Source organism: Scomber japonicus, chromosome 10 (assembly GCF_027409825.1).
Source record: "Scomber japonicus isolate fScoJap1 chromosome 10, fScoJap1.pri, whole genome shotgun sequence".
Lineage (NCBI taxonomy): Eukaryota > Metazoa > Chordata > Actinopteri > Scombriformes > Scombridae > Scomber > Scomber japonicus.
Window position 1 is genome coordinate 12,930,784 of NC_070587.1, and position 16,723 is coordinate 12,947,506.

At 38.9% G+C, this 16,723-nt stretch overlaps 1 protein-coding gene across 1 annotated transcript in view; it reads left to right on the forward strand.

The window, feature by feature from the left end:
- The first annotated feature begins 8,130 nt into the window (after positions 1–8,130).
- The window catches only part of LOC128365912 (dynein axonemal heavy chain 11), a 38,601-nt gene continuing 30,008 nt past the window's right edge, over positions 8,131–16,723 (forward strand). The window contains exons 1-25 of the mRNA XM_053326534.1: positions 8,131–8,346; positions 8,543–8,686; positions 8,832–9,025; positions 9,115–9,304; positions 9,410–9,509; positions 9,637–9,848; positions 10,070–10,291; positions 10,391–10,558; positions 10,707–10,823; positions 10,935–11,072; positions 11,148–11,254; positions 11,416–11,611; positions 12,018–12,122; positions 12,230–12,625; positions 13,087–13,419; positions 13,677–13,931; positions 14,015–14,184; positions 14,267–14,489; positions 14,623–14,739; positions 14,837–14,923; positions 15,015–15,173; positions 15,400–15,483; positions 15,612–15,770; positions 15,865–15,987; positions 16,198–16,320. Of these exons, the coding sequence (XP_053182509.1) occupies positions 8,131–8,346; positions 8,543–8,686; positions 8,832–9,025; positions 9,115–9,304; positions 9,410–9,509; positions 9,637–9,848; positions 10,070–10,291; positions 10,391–10,558; positions 10,707–10,823; positions 10,935–11,072; positions 11,148–11,254; positions 11,416–11,611; positions 12,018–12,122; positions 12,230–12,625; positions 13,087–13,419; positions 13,677–13,931; positions 14,015–14,184; positions 14,267–14,489; positions 14,623–14,739; positions 14,837–14,923; positions 15,015–15,173; positions 15,400–15,483; positions 15,612–15,770; positions 15,865–15,987; positions 16,198–16,320 (4,338 nt within the window). The remainder of the gene's footprint in view (positions 8,347–8,542; positions 8,687–8,831; positions 9,026–9,114; positions 9,305–9,409; positions 9,510–9,636; positions 9,849–10,069; positions 10,292–10,390; positions 10,559–10,706; positions 10,824–10,934; positions 11,073–11,147; positions 11,255–11,415; positions 11,612–12,017; positions 12,123–12,229; positions 12,626–13,086; positions 13,420–13,676; positions 13,932–14,014; positions 14,185–14,266; positions 14,490–14,622; positions 14,740–14,836; positions 14,924–15,014; positions 15,174–15,399; positions 15,484–15,611; positions 15,771–15,864; positions 15,988–16,197; positions 16,321–16,723) is intronic.

The window sequence follows — 16,723 nt, forward strand, 5'->3', positions numbered from 1 at the left end:
TGGAGTGTGATAGAAAAAAATTAAATCAGTGCAGTCATCAGCACATGTAATTTTCACAACAGACCTTCTTGTTATCAGATAAAATAATCAAACGGTACAAAGAGGTCAGTTTTCACCCCCATTTATAAATCCTCCTATGATAACCTATGTCGCTATGTTACCAGGACAAGTCCATGCCGACTGTCTCTATAGGTGGACTATTACAGTGGTTTGAAACTGCTGTATTTGGGCAGGAACAATTTTGCACTCTTAAGCTGCATACAAGTCAGATCCTGTCAGTGGGTTAGTTTTGTTCAAAGGACCAATTAGTGGGTCCTACCTTAGCCTGCAGCTAAAAGGCCTAATGGTGGGGGCATCCACCTGAGAGGTGCAGAGCTCTCCCCACTGGGCTTTAATTTGAGAGAGGGGTGGGTGGCAGTTTCTGAGGCTTTTACCATTACACAGGACTTCATTGTGGCTGCTGACCGTTTGATCTTAAAATAATTTACTTAATGATCTCACCACGGGAGCAATTGGTGCTGCTCGATTAGTCTGCAAGGTCTAATGGACATGGGAAAGAAAGAGGAGGAGGAGGTGGGGAGGGGAGAGGGAGAAGGTGGGGAGGATGGCATGGTAAGGACTAAGTGAATCTGCTATGTAACCTTGGGGAGGTACATTTTTTAGCATAAATTCAGAGGTGAAATTCTGACAGTGCTAGAGAAATTCAGAGGTTGAACTGTTAAAAGTGTTGCTGCAGATTAATCTTATTAAGCCAAAGAATATTAGCCTAAATGACAAGAAAACCAATTAATATTTTAATAATTTATCTATGGTAATATTTTAATATACAAAAGCAGAAGAGACACATTCAATGTCACAATTTTGAAGCTATATTGGATTTTTACACTGATTATTTAGGCTACAGCAAATACATAAATGTAAAATTGTGTGTAACTAGCAAACCAATTGTACAATATTTACAATAATGACCAATATTTACATTCTGCTTAATATTCATCATATTCAGGGCAAGCATGATCATAATTTAATTGTTATTTTATGTAAACAATTTATAAAGTGTTTTCAAAGGTGCAATTACACTTTTATTACACTCTGTTGTAAATTAAACTGTAACTACTATGAATTAAAACATAACTATGATGCAAATTAAATTAAAAGACTCACATTAATCACAGTAATGCTGATGTCTGTTTAATTTTAAACCCCATTAAAGAGCATAAACGTCATCATATTTTAAACGTTATTAGATATTTAAATTAATTTTGTGACGCCAAACACAGATGCCACTTTTAAATTCTAAAAGTAAACCATCCAACTGACTTTAAGGAGACCAACATGAGTGAAAGCATCACAGTAAAGAGTAGAGTTGAAAAGGTCACTCCCCTACCAGCACACACTCGGCTACTTGACTGAAAGGCCTTCCTGACTTCTGTGCTTAGATAACAAGTCAAAGAAAAGGGGGATGGGGACTAAATGTAGCCATTAGAGTTGCAGGCAGGTAAGTTGGTGCAGTTTGCAGCAATCCCTCTGGCAAAGTATGAAAAGCGGAAAAGGGATGGTGGGTGATTAACACAGATCACTGTTATTAAATCATGCAGGAAGGTTGTTAGTGCACATGAAGTTGTCTGCGACATGTCACGACAAAAATCTGGCTCACTGGCAGGAAGAACCCAAATAAATCTCTAAATGGAAAATTTTTTGATGGGAAGATATGGCATAATTAGAGTCATCACATTTAATGACGAACTACATCTGTTTCTCTTGTCAGCATTATAACCTTATTCCAAAAAAGGCCCGATTATAGTAATAGTCAAATGATAGTTGCCTCAGCCTATGGAGATTGGCACTGATTGCACGTTTATTTTCATAACACATGCCAAAAGTCTCAAAAGCATATATAGATGAAATGTAGCATACCTGGATAACTGCTGTGTGAATTGTCATACAATCATTAGTCTAACAACAAAGCCAGTGGGGAGTAAACCACTTCTTTCTCATTATTCTGCAAATAATGAGAAAAAAGGAGAACTTGAAATAAACTACTGATTACAATTCACTTTGCATGATCAAAGGATGATCTCCCAAAGCTTCAATTAAAATATCAAGTAATTGCCCAGTCATGTGGCGGCTACAGAGAGGACAAACACTTGAGCTCTGAATGAATGCCATCCAGTTTGCACTCTTAATTTTACGCAGAGACTTTTACTGGGACATGAGCAAAGGTCAACCTCTTCACTTTAAAGTGGGCATTGACTACACAGTCAACAATGCAGTAATTAACAGGTGCCAAAGCCATTGCTGGTTTATTTTATGTTTATTTAATATGTATTCAATAATTTATTATTTCTCTTCCTATATTTTACATTATCCTTATCATAGGAATTATGTATTTTATGAAACTAAACAAGTTTACATGTAAATCCAGCAATTTCTTTTCTGTTTCATTCAAATGGACGATGTTGAACAGCCATACAATGTTTATTATACTTGTAGTACACTGATCTAGGGTGATATTGTACCTCTCCAAAAAAAAAAAAAACATACAGTACATGGATGTTTGTATTATAGTTATCAGACTGTAAGGCCATGGATGAATTATAAACATTTATTGAGCCACCCAGCCCCCTGCTGAATGGTAATAATCCTTGTGATGGGCTCTGCCAGAGACCACGAGGTTTGCATATTAAAAGTTTTTACTGAGCCTTGCGCCACAAGAACATAAATCACGGCTTGTGAGAGGAATATCTCATGGAGAGTCAGCATTCCTCTGCTCATGCTGGGATTAGGAAACCAAAGAGGCACACGCTCTCTGCAAATGCTACACAAGGCCCCAAGGAAGCCGGTGTGTTGAGAAACAGCCAAGGAGGTTCACTCAGCTCTGTCATTTATAATGTTGCCGGACTGACAGAAGCCCCTGGGACATAACCGCTACAAACCCCAAACCACTAACTGTATGTGCCATCCAAACAAGTACAAATTATGGCCTAAACGAAGCGGAAGAGCTACTGCAAATTGCAGGAAGCGTTCTCCTGTGTCTTCATTATCTTGTTAGTGTTTTGATAAATGTATTCTCAACTGCATGTGGAATATGATGAGCAACCTAAAAAGACTTATTTTAAGGAGAAGCAGAATTTGTCATTTTACTTAACATGTAATGTGTAATATTATTTTAGAGAATGTGGATATGTTAGTCAGGGCTATAATCTAATCTCAGCAAGTGTATGTGTGATTAAGATTGCACAGAGGAAAGTCATGATTTGTCCTCCTGTATAATCCATTATGCATCTTCCAGGAGGACAGATTGTAGTGTGAGAAACACAAAGTATTCCATATGCAAAAAAAGCTCTGTATGTATCCTCGCCCTGTGTTAGTCAAAACATTGATTAAATTAATTTGCATTTATGGAGTGAATGATTACACAAGTACACTATATGAGGAATAAAGGGCCCAGCTCAGGTTAAGGCTGATTGACAGCAGCATTGTCTGGTAAGGCTTCACTTCATTTTCAGAAGCCCATAGTGACCTCAGGCATTATGGCCATGGGGGCAGTGCCAGTCTCGCAGGATGCTGATTAAGTAGGATAAACCAGCCCCTCAGACACAAGTGGCCTGGCCATCCTCAGGGGACACCAACCTAACGGCCTGGACCCAGCTTCCTCTACAACACACTCACACCCCAATGTCATATACACACAATGCACACACAAACACACAGGTGTAGGGTACACACATACAAAGAGTAACTTTATATGCCATTTAATGCGCATCCCATTTAAGCACAGACGAATTAGGATCAAAACTACACACAGGCAAACATTTATTTATCACAAGAGGTTCTAGTTGGATATTTTGCAAATAAATATTTTATTTGATCAATTTATTTAATCCATGTAAACCACTTAAGCCAGTAATGTTAAGCCTAATGCGTGGCATATGCTCTAATACGTATGTGTGTGAACTAACTTAACAATGGGGTTCGTACAACAATTGTAAGGTAATGGGTGCCCTTAAAGCTTTTGTTTCCCAGCAGAGGAACACTTAAAACAAGCCTTTCAAGATAAGCGGCCGGCTGTTGTGTTGCGCCTTCCCCGCTCCCCCAGGACAACATATCCATCACCAGATGCCCCCGGTGTGGGCTAACAAATTTGTTCATTCTAAGGGCTTACATAACACCCCAAGAGCTTTAGCGCTATCGGGTAGGATTTTGTGTGATTTGCCACAGAGATCTCACTGTAAAGATTGAGCGCACAGCTTTTTAAAATCATTTCATAGCCTGGGCGTTAATTCACTACAGGGCAAAAATCCTCCATTTGTACGCTATTATTTGCCACCAACACATCGAAACTAGTTCGTGTCTGTATATCCGGAGACAAGTGGAGCAACGACTTATGACTGATGGAATGACTGACAATATATTATTATTTAGTCAATGTGATCAATTATTATATGCAGGGGAGGTCACCAAACAACAGACGCATGCAGCGTGCCCCACCTTGTGACATGTCTTTTTAAATATGGCTTACAAATTGATTTTTGGACTTGTCACAGCAGCTTGCTCCCTATTAGGCCTATAATTAGAATAAAGCGAGATTGATTTAGATTTTTCTTTCTTTCTTTCTATCTATCTATCTATCTATCTATCTATCTATCTATCTATCTATCTATCTATCTATCTATCTATCTATCTATCTTTCTATATTTCTATCTATCTATCTATACTATCTATCTATCATAAACACGTTTTAAGTGGACGAACTGTCTCAACCTGTCGTTTCCCTGCTTGGTCTCCAAGACCCCTGTAACTACATGAACGACTGCAAAAAGAGAAAAGCCAGTGCCCTCTGCAGGACGCCACTGATGGTGACGGTGCGCACACTGACAGACGCATCACCAACTTCAGAAGCTCAGATAACCTATAACTCTCAAGTATACAGTGAGATCCACTGTGCAAAATAAATTAATATAATCAATTAAGTTTTTTCATAGTACTTCACTATAGGCAGTAGTTTATATCATCAAACAGGAGTAACAAATAAACCAAGGATGACCCGACTATCCAAAGATTTTTCTTGTTAGAAATAATTATGATCTTTATTTCAATTAGCTCTACTCTACGGAGTCTACAGGGTCCTGTAGAGGGCGCCCTTGTGGTGTGGACCAACTCACATTCTGGGGCAGGTTTGTTGTATTCACAGCAGGTTGGAATGTAGGGGTCTAATATTAAACAAATGTGTGCAGCTACTTTGTCTGACTGACTTGATCACATCTTAACAACAAAACAGCAGTTCTTCTTAGATAGCATCACTCCCAGTGAGACTTCTCTGGAGTGGTGTGGTTTGACAGGTGAGTGAAGTAACTGGATGATTCTTGCAACACATCCAAAAATGTTTCTCACTTGCATGACAAAAAGTAAATTGTATACCTCCTCTGGACATAAACACATTTGAGAGGTAGTTAAAATCTTATTCAATATTTCATACATATTCCATTCTCCTTTCATCTTTGAATTAAATTCGGTCAACTGATATACCTTTTTAAAGGTTATAATACTCAATATGGTGACTCTTTTGAACATATCAATCGACTATGACAACCTAACACTGTGAAAATGTTATGTCATTGACATAGTAGTCACTGCAAATGATGGAGTTCCTTGAAGATGTTATACCTGAGCTGTACTCGTTTTTTGTTAAATTACAAAATTTACTAAAATCCCTATTAAATGGTCATATTGTAGTTTCCTTAGATGCAATAAGCATGCCATGGAAGAGTTAACAAAACTAACAACCCCACTCATAGTTATAAACAGCATTTGTTATTTTAAGAACAAGATCACTCAACCTGTAATACAGTTACTTTTATACCTGTGGATTACATACAGAGCCCGCCATTGATTCTGAATTAGAAATTGTACTTTACTAAACAAATATAACTAATTTTAGAGTCAGGCAATACATTTGCGCCACTGCTTGTTGGATATGACTGTGGTGTCATGATGGAGTACTGTTGTGTGATTCAGTTTGGGAATCAATACGGCACCATCAACAAAAAGTCTGTTGTCACTGCCAGTCATTGATGAGCTGCTTCATATTATAAATGTACCTTGTGCAGTTTTTGAAGGCTAAAAGACAAAGTGCAACATATACAATACGAGTACAAACACAACCCTAACTTGTTAAAATCAGCAGTATTATTAATTAACAGATTAATCAAGGCAAACATATCATGCACCATGTCAGAACAATAATTTTAATACCAGTCATAATACCTGCAAGTGATAAATGAACTTACACATTGACAGTCAGATTGCAGCTCATTCTTTGTGGACTGCACATATTAGGATGTCTAGCTCAGCAGTGATACAAACCTTGGCAGGAAAATGGCTGAGGTGGTAGTGCCAGGTTTGAACACCATTGTGTACTAAGGAATAGTTTTTGGTTGCTTGGGAGGGCATGATTAGTAAAGTCAGTCTTTGAAAAAAATATATTTATTTGTTGTTTTTTATTCTTCATTGACAAAAAGGCCAAACTATGATGGCTGATGGAAAGATGCATAGCTCTAAATGAACCCAAAGTGGTTTGTGAGATGCTGACCTTTCTATCGCTTTCCATATTGTGATGATAGTTATAATGATCCCATTCCATTTGAGGCTGTGAGGGTCTCTGGTCCTCAGTAAATTGAATGACTCATGTTCTCAACCATGTTAACATCTGTGCTGATTTTCAGAGTAAAATGAGCGTGTGGATTACATCAGGAGCCATCTTCATCTTAACTGCTTGAATGCATTGCTTCCAACTTGTTATTAGCACCATAGCAACAGGCAGGCAATCTCCTCCTCGTAGGTGGTCTTGTCATTGTTAGTGATGAGGTCCAAAATGGTAGTGCCACCTGCAAACCTGAAGAGTCTGTCTCACTCGTCTCCCCGTTTTTCTCGAAAACTGTTCCTTGATTTTTTTTTTTGAAAGCAGAAAAGAAAGCCAATGAAGACTCCATTTTCCATAAATTATAGTGCTCAGTGCTCTTGCCGAATCCTGCGTTGTGCCCCCTTTCTTCACTATGTTTTCTTATTGTAATGCATTCCCTAATATATCAACATACTACTCAGCTCATTAAATCTCTAAGATACTCCAAAAGTAACATTTTGTTATTTGTTTACAATACTCAGAAGGCCAGGCTGCTCTGAAATTAGGTGTAATAAAGTGCATTGTAAAAGGCATTTTCTGGGTACAGTGCTACAGCTGCTAAGACAACAGTAACTAATGACATACATTTTACTACAGTCAGTTGCTCTGACAACATAGCTCCTTCAATTTCAAGTTCTGTCATAAAAGGAGTCACTGTCTGTTCACACCAGAAATATTTAGATGTAGCTCGGCCTACACGCACACACCATATTGAGTACAATGTTTGATGAAATTAATGTAAAGTAATGTGTTCTCTCTGAATGTATAATGTATACAATTGTTTGTTAAAACGTGTGATTTCTGCGTAGGACCGAGGTGGTAGTAGCTGACATCGTTAGTGTTAGCTAATGGGAATCTTAACAAACTGATAACTGATAACAGAAACAAACAGGACTTCACACCCAAGGGAAATTGTGTAAAGCATACAGTCGTCTATGCAACAAAATAAAGCACAAAAACAGCAAAGGGTACAAACTGCAAACAAGCATGACTGCACAATATAGCCCAGCAAGCCAACAGGGATTAGGAAAATGGTAAAATGTAAAATGGGACATTCCACAGTAAACGATCATGGTAATTTTTCGTGTTAAATGGATGTTAAACTCTTCATGACTTTCATTGTGGACAAAGTTTCTCTCTTTGGAGCTAGCAAAAATAAGAACCTGGCAGTGATTGAGGAGCGTGGCTGTTGCTAAGCAACGGAATGCTGAACCACCCACAGGACTGTACAGCTCATGCCTGTCTCCTTTGCAGACAGGCATGAGCAAAAGTATAGCATAGTAAAGCATAGTAAAACTATTTTAACACGAAGTTTATAATAATACAAGTTCAGGGGATAGTTTGCGTAGCTATCCTCACAAATACGTTTCTTTATTTTTTCCTCTTTTTTTTAACGTTTTGTTGTAGGAAGTGACAGGACAACAATATGTCATGGTGGTAGAGCAACCATGTCCGACGAAGAAAGTGTGCCATGTTTTCTTGAGGACGACAGGGTGAAGTTTGTCGAGGAAAAAGTGTGTGGGCTTCTGCGACTTCAGCGTCAAACATGGGAGAAAAGTGCAGTCAACGAAGAGTTCCAGGCTTATTTGAAAGACCTGTTTGAAAAAGAGAATACTATATTTTTCTTTTCACCAAAAACCGGTTGTTTGGTTGCTTCTAACGAGGTATGACTGTTGCAAAATCTTAGATAACAAACTAATTTTGTATAGGCTACTTGGCAACTGCTAATTAATACAACGTTTAGGGTACTTGCAAATTGTTATTGTAGGCCTATGGATTGGCATGACAGACTTTACTTAACCACATTTAAGTGTTATATCAATTTCCAGTTAAATGTTGTGGTCATTTTTTAAAACACAGGTCCCACCCTTTTCCCCAAACAAACAAATCTACATTCTCAAGAAACGAGTTGTCCCCATTAACTGTGAAAACTACAGAGAGCTCCTGCTGTTTGGCTTCTTGTCTCCATCACCAATACTGCAGTTGTCAAGCACAGTTGAACAGGTGATCCCCAAACCCTCAATCTTACACTAATCTCATAAAAAAGCAATTTACTGCATGTTAGTTATTTTGGTTGTGCAGATGTATTTTATAGCTTGCCTTTAGGACACCTGGGTGAATCAATTTTAATTTATGTTTTTTTCTTAAGGTATGCGTTCCACTGCTGTCAAACAGCCTTAACCACCGCACATGGCCAAATCTGATGTCTGAGGATATTATTCAAAATGTTGAGACTGTATGCAGCAAGACATCAGTTGTATGGGGACAGGTTTTAGGGAAAACGGTCCTCCCTATCCCAACAGTAACAAATTGGATGGATAATGTATCAAGTACCTGCAAAATGTAAGTAAACAAAAATTTTACCTTTGTATCATTGACCTTGATGCTGTAAGAAACACAGAAACACCCTCAACATGTATTTCTACCTTCAGGTATAATAACTATGACAGGGCACTAGCCCATGCCATAGAGACCCAAGTCATCAATTGGACCAATCTCATCCAGAAAATGCTGAAGGAGGATTCATCAGACCTACTTATGACAGGCTGTAATCCAGGACCCAACGCAGAGCTGAAGTTCTGGGCTTCCAGGAAAAGCAATATTCAGAACGTTTATCATCAGGCAGGCTCACTTTTTCTCTTGATCTTTAATGATAGTGTGATGTGAATTATTTTCATCGCTTAACTTTCTTTTCCCTGCTAAAGCTTTTGGTACTTTCACTTTTAGCTTCAGAGTCCCATCGTTCAGAAAATGGCAAAGATGTTAGAGATGATGGATAGCAGCTACCATCCAACAATCAAGACTCTAATTGGAAATGTATTTGATGGTAAGATTAAACAAGACATACAGTTCGTTCTGTAATTTGAAGTGTTACATGCACAGCATAATGTGATTATCAAAATTTGTCATTTCTGATTATGTTGTTTATATTTCCTTTTTTTCTCAATCAAAAGCATTACAAGAGGCCCGGGACATTGACCTCCATCTACAGCCACTGTGTGCTCAGCTGTCTCAGCTGGAAAAGAAAGGATTTACTCACTTTGAAACATTCATCCCTGTACTGTTTCACACTCTTTTCCTTATCTGGACTAACTGCCAGCCCTATCAAAGACCAGCACGCATGGTGGTGTTTCTTCAGGAACTTTGCAATCTGCTCATTGAACAGGTAAGACTCCAGATGGGAAACACTAGTTGTGATTGAATACATCTAGTGATACATTCATGCTGCAAATGTATTTGGTCACAGTGCATGGAAAAGTGTGTCATACTAAAATACAGTGTACAGTGATGCTTTGCTGATGTTAGTCTGTGTTACTCTGACATAAGTTGTAGGCTATTGGTGTGTGCTTAGAAACAAATTCACAGATACAATCTTTTTACTTACAGGCTTCTACATACCTCTCTGCTGATCTGTTACTTAGAGAAGACCCAGAGGAAAGTCTAGAAATGGTAAAGATGGTGATAAAAGTCTTCAGATGTTTCAGAGAGAGTTACCAGACCCAGAGGGATAGGTTGGCCAACCATGCGAAACATGCACCCTGGGATTTCCCATCTGCCATGATTTTTGCACATTTCAACCAGTTCCTCAATCGCATGTTACAGCTGGAGGTGAAATTGCATTTTCATCTTTGTATTCAGATGTGTGCGTTTTTATTTTTTATGTGTTTTTTATGTGGTTTTGTTCCCTTTTTATAATTATATTTTCAGGACTTCTTTGAAATAATGCTTGACTATCAGCGTATGGAAAAACTGGAATTTGGTGGACTTAAAGGGAAACTCTACAGTGAGCATGCTGCTCAGATGTACAGAGAGTTCTGTAATCATTGCCATGTATTGAAGCACAGTGAAAACAGCCCACTTGATTGCAACTCGAAGGTGAAATTGTCTAAAAATGACTTTTTGTAGATGTTCATACTGTCCAGCTACTTACAAATCATAGAAATGCAAGAAAGATACATAATGCATTATTTAACACAGATGTACTCATCATTCAATACTGATTAATTGTTAATTTTGTCATAAGGATTTTGAAAACGAGTATAAGGATTTCAAAGTAAAAATTGTGGACTTTGAATGCCGCCTTGCCAGCCTTCTATGCCTTGCCTTTAAGGATTGCTCAGGACTGGAATCAGCCCTCAAAGTAAGCAAGACTGGATAATACGTTTAATTTTGATGACAGGTTGGACAAAGTGAGTAGTCAGTGACAGAGCTACCAAGTAGGGCACCAACATCTTTTGTGTTTCCCCTTCAGCTGTTAACTATTGTTGGACCCTTCCTTGAGCGAGGAAAAATTCGACAGATATTCACTCCCAACTTCCTTCTGCTGCAGCAACATTTCAGAGAAGAGCTGGAGAAGTGTAAATGTCTGTTTAAATCCCAGCTCGATCAGGTACTGTAAGCAAATTATATGTATAATATGTATCCAAGGCACAATAAGAATGTACTATTCTTTCTGTGTTTACAGATGGAGAGTGGTCTGAATAAGAACATGGCTCATACATCTGGAGCTTTAAAGTGGGCAAAAATGCTCCGAGAACGCATTCAAACCCCATGGGAAAAAATCAGATTACTGTTTGAAACGTCAGTGTATTATGGTTACTTTCAGTGAATGAATGAATAAATCAGTTAGATGATTAGACAAATATATGCACAGATCCAATACAAGGGGTTAGAAATTACTACTGTGCTAGACTTTTAAAGGACACTTTTTCACAATTATGCAATCTTTTCAGATCTACAGGTGGTGTAGAGATGGTGAAGGAGCACCACATGTACATGGAGATGTTGAGTCTCCTGGACCAATATGAAGAAGACATTTACTCTGAGTGGTGTGCTGGTTTAGAACAGGCCTGTCTGATCAACCTCAACCAGCCTCTTATCTCTAGAAATAATTCATGTGGCTTGATCTCAGTCAACTTCAATCCTAAGGTAATGTTGCTTTAATGTTGCTGTAAAATTGAAGGTACTGTACCTGCTTTGAAAGTCTCTTGAAAGTGCTAAACAGTTTTTTTAGGAGGTACATTATATGCACTGTATAATACAGTCGCTGCATTGTTGCATCGCCACCAACTTGTGGTAAATTGTCCCCTGGGCCAAGTTAAATATTTCCTTCCTTCTTCCATAACTAATAAAATATACTGCTGACAGAACCAGCCATGTTTTATTGCTGACATGTAGACATAACCTTTTTGGCAGAGGTAATAATTACTCATATAGTTATTTCATTCACCTAATACATCATCCCAGGGATTCTGTTAGTTGAGACAAAACATTTTTCCACCACCCCACTGTGACTATATATATGAGTTAATCACTGTTTCCTTTTACTCCTTAGCTGACTGAAGTCTTGAAAGATGTGAAATATATTCAAACTCTCAGTCAGATCAGCATTCCTGCAGCTGCAGTGACTGTTTTTGAGAAGCGTGACATGTTCACAAAGGTTGGAAACCTGAGCTCACTTACACTCATGCACACCTGTTGAAGTTAAACAACAAGCAACGTTCTGTCATATTATCATTTACCTCAAAAGATTTTTTTTTTCTCCAGTATGTGAGCAGTCTGCAGCTGCTAGTACAATGGTACAACAAGCTGAAGCAGACAGTGCTAGAGGTGGAACTTCCTCTCATCAGAGCTGAGCTGGTGTCCGTAGACCTGCAATTAACAAGAGCAGAGACTGACTTGACATGGCAAGACCAGGACTGCTGGAGCTTCATCAGCACTACCAAAGACATGGTCCACGACCTTGTAAGTCGAGTCAGCAAAACCAAGGAAAACTGTGAAGCCATCCAGTCAATGATGAAGGGATGGAGCAAACAGGCCATGTTTTGCAGGAAGGACAACAAGAAAGGTTCACTTATACAGCTGGAAGATCGGGGAGACCGTGTCAACAAGATATACAGGTCCATAAAGAAGGATGGGGAATCTATCCACAAGCTGGTACAGGTGCATATGGCTGGATTTATGATAATATTCACTCTTATGCATTTTCATGTGTACTGTAGGCCTGTGTTGCTGTAAGGAAACTAAAAATGGTTGGCGTGATTCCAAAACCTTTCAGCATGTGGTCGAAATATTTGTCAGGATTACAACACATTGATAAAACAATTCTGATCACAGGCAATTTAAAATGTCCATACAAATGTAATTCCATAATTTGCACTTTATTAAAATATGATCAGCTAAATCGAAACGTAACATTTATCTTTACGGTTCATGCCTTTTTGTTGTGTATTTATTGCAATTACTTTCTTGCTCTCTAGTTTTGATGAGCAAAATATTTTCATGACATCCCAAAATGATGTGACTTTATTGGGAAGATGTTACTGAAATGGATTACATTAAATTTGACTGACACTGAGTGGTTTTGTGCTCACCATCTTTCCATTACACTGAAATTTCACCAGGAGAATATGGTCCTTTTCCATGCTGACCCTGCTTCAGAAGAATGGCAGTCCTACCTGGAGTATGTGGATGAGATGGTGGTGGAAGGGCTCTTTAGCTACATTAGCCACTCTCTCCAGTTCTTAATGGACAACATGGAGTCTTGGCCAAAGCAGGCTCCTCTATTTGAAACTCAGCTGATGCTTAATGGCTCAGGGATGGCATTCCTTACCCCACTGGAGCGAGATGCAGGAGATTGCCTCTACGAGCTGATAGAAGGACTGGTCGGAGATGTATTCAAGACTTCAGTGAATATCAACAGAGTGGCTTCTCATCTGAGCATGGACAGCTATCAGGTACTCTGCGGTAGATGTTGACATTACAAGAGACTTTTTGTTTTTTCTAAGAGTAGATATATATGCTGAATTAAACTTTTCATAAGTACAAATATTATGGTTGTATCCAATAAATGTTGTGCTCAGCATTCTGATTTTGTACATTGTCTAGTCTAAAATTGTTAAAATTGTTGCCTCAACTTTCTATTATTAAACAATCTCTCCTACAAATCGTAAATACTCTTGATGACATGTGTCATGTGATGTAACTCTTACAGAATGTAATGGATGACATATTAGATTTGTTGGACCTGAGACAGGAAATAATGGAGCGAGTGGAAAACGTCCTCAAGAAAGCCGTAAATTACCAGACAAAGTTTGATTGCTACGCCCATCTGTGGCAAGACGACAGGGTTGAGTTTCTCAGCCAGTTTCTCCTGTATGGACGTGCGCTTACAGCTGAAGAGATTGAGGTTTGTAGTACAGATGTACTCCCGGAGAGCCCTCCTACAGTTGATAACTTCAAAGAACAGGTAAAAAGCTCTTTAAACTCATGGATTACAAATGTTCAATACACAAATTGTGTTTCTAATTTACAGTGGTCTTAATGTTACAGATAGATTACTATGAGGACTTGTACTCTAAAACGTCGAAATTTGAAGACTTCAGAGTGTTTGATGGATGGTTTCGGGTGGACATCAAGTTCTTCAAAGTCAGTCTTCTAAACATAATAAAAAAGTGGAGCTGGCTTTTCAAGGAGCATCTCTTGACATATGTCACCAACAGGTAAAATTGAGTTCTGCTTGGCAAACAAATGCAAAGAAAAGTGTAGCATCTGTAGTTTCACTTCACATGCTTTCCCATTCAGTCTTGATGAGCTGAAGGAGTTTATCCGAACCACCATTGAAGGGCTAGCCTGGCCTGTGGGTAAAGGAGACCATAGTGGCTTGGTGGAAGTTATGAGTCACCTGTTGGCTATCAGAGACAGACAGACAGCCACAGACAAGATGTTTGAGCCTCTGAGAGACACAATATTCCTCCTGGAACGCTATGGAGTGATCATACCAGACCAGGTCTATTCTCAGTTGGAGGTAGAGAAAGGAGTAGGATTCTTCTTCTATTTCACTTGCAAGTGATAAAATATTATCATTGATAAATTCACTGTCAAAGAATCTGAATGTAATGACCATGCTACCATTTAAGATACAAAATAACTCTCTTTAGGAACTCCCTGAAAAATGGAGTGGGGCTAAAAAACTGGCCTTAAAAGTGAGGCATGAGGTGGCACCCATGCAAAACGCAGAAGTGATGGTTTTACGAAGATGTTGCATGGCATTTGAGGTGACAAGTCGTTCTTAGTTCTTATTTCCAGATAAATTACATATGCACAGTATTGAAACGTGTGACAGTCTTGAAACTGGTGTGTCTTATTTTTCAGGTGAAAACAACCCAATTCAGGGAGATGTTCAGAGCAACTGCACCTTTCACTTATAAAACAGTGCATCCCTACATCTGTCTGGAGAAAGTAGGAGTTTAGCTATTGTTTGATTATGGGATTAAAATAATAACCCTGTATTTCACATTCTGGATAACAATTCCTATGTCTTGTTTTCTAGTGTGAAAAAGCAATCCGAGACATGGAGAAAGAAGTAGCAGAGCTGCAAGAATCTACAAATCTATTTGATGTCACTATCCCTGACTACAGAGACATCAAGCTCTGCAGACGAGAGATCACAGTCCTCAAAGAACTGTGGGACATTGTTGTATTTGTGCAGGTAAGTAGCTTAATGCGTATTATACACTTAAATGTCGGTGTTCTTAAGGAAATGGAGATAGCATAAGACCTCGTCACCATACCACAAAACCTAATTACTCAATAACTTGACCAGCCTGTCTTTTTGGAGGCTGTCATTGATTCTGTGAATACCGTGTAGCCTCTGAATGTCCCCATTAAGTACCCTCAGCCCATTGACCCCTCTGCATGCGTCTTTATCTATACAGAGCAGTGTGGAAAACTGGACAATGACCAAATGGAGGCAGATAAACGTGGACCAGATGGATGCAGAATTGAGGAGGTTTGCCAAGGTGAGGTCACCAACAGTGCTACATCACACCAGCGCATCTCTCCTGCTGTCTTGCTGTCATGCACCATTGCTGTTTGTAACAGATGCCCCTAATAACTAATTATGTTTACCTACCTTCTGTTTGTGTAGGACATACGGAAGCTTGACAAAGAGGCCCGCATGTGGGATGTGTATTCCGGGTTAGACCTTTATGTAAAGAACATGTTGACGTCACTGCGGGCTGTGAGTCAGCTACAGAACCTGGCAATACGGGAGCGCCACTGGGTGCAGCTAATTAGAACAACAAAGGTGCGTATATAACCACAGTAGAGGTCTCACTAAAGAGCAACTTTTTTTTGCACAATGAGACATTATATCATGACAATAAATCTTTTTTAAATAGATGGACTTCACCGTGACTGATAGTACCACCTTGGAAGACCTCTTGGCTCTGCAACTCCACTTATTTGAAGAGGAAGTTCGCAGCATAGTAGATAAAGCAGTCAAAGAAATGGCCATAGAGAAGGTTCTTATTCAGTTATTAATACAGTGTTATTCAGCAGTTTATAAATTACCATGTAAATTAAAATGTTGTGGCATGAACAGTATCCCAACTACATAGATTTCTAGCAAACATATTAGCCTTTCGCTATGCATCACAAGCTGTAGAATTTTTGCTATTGTTAAATCTTTTACAGTAGAGTTTTATAAGTCAAACATTGTCATTTTATTTCAGGTTGTAACAGAAATAAGTCAAACGTGGGCATCAATGGAGCTTTCATATGAAGATCATTGCCAAACTTCTGTGCCACTTCTGAAATGTGACGAAGAACTTATTGAAACTCTTGAAGATCATCAGGTAAATTTCTAAGTTACTTAAAGAGATTCTTTGTGTGAACGTATAGCATAGAAAAATGCATAATGGCTGAAAAGCACAACAACTAGTTCTCAAGATCAGTTGTCTCCGAGAAGCACTGATAGTTAAGTGTTGAATAGAGATGAGAATGCAGGAAGGGGCCGCCCTGTCTGACTGTCTAACAGCACAGCTGAGAGTGGAGAGGTCCCTATTGAGTCCTCAGATTTATAGCTGCTGTCAGACACAGGGCATTGTTGCACCATGGCAGTCTTTGTACATGTACACCAGATGTATTGGGGGGTTATAGCCAGCAATTAGAAGTCTTGCCACTTTAGTGCCTCCGTCTTTGTGTAAACAGACTGTTTCCCTCCCCCACTTTTTTACAGCATGACTAGAGGTTGAATAT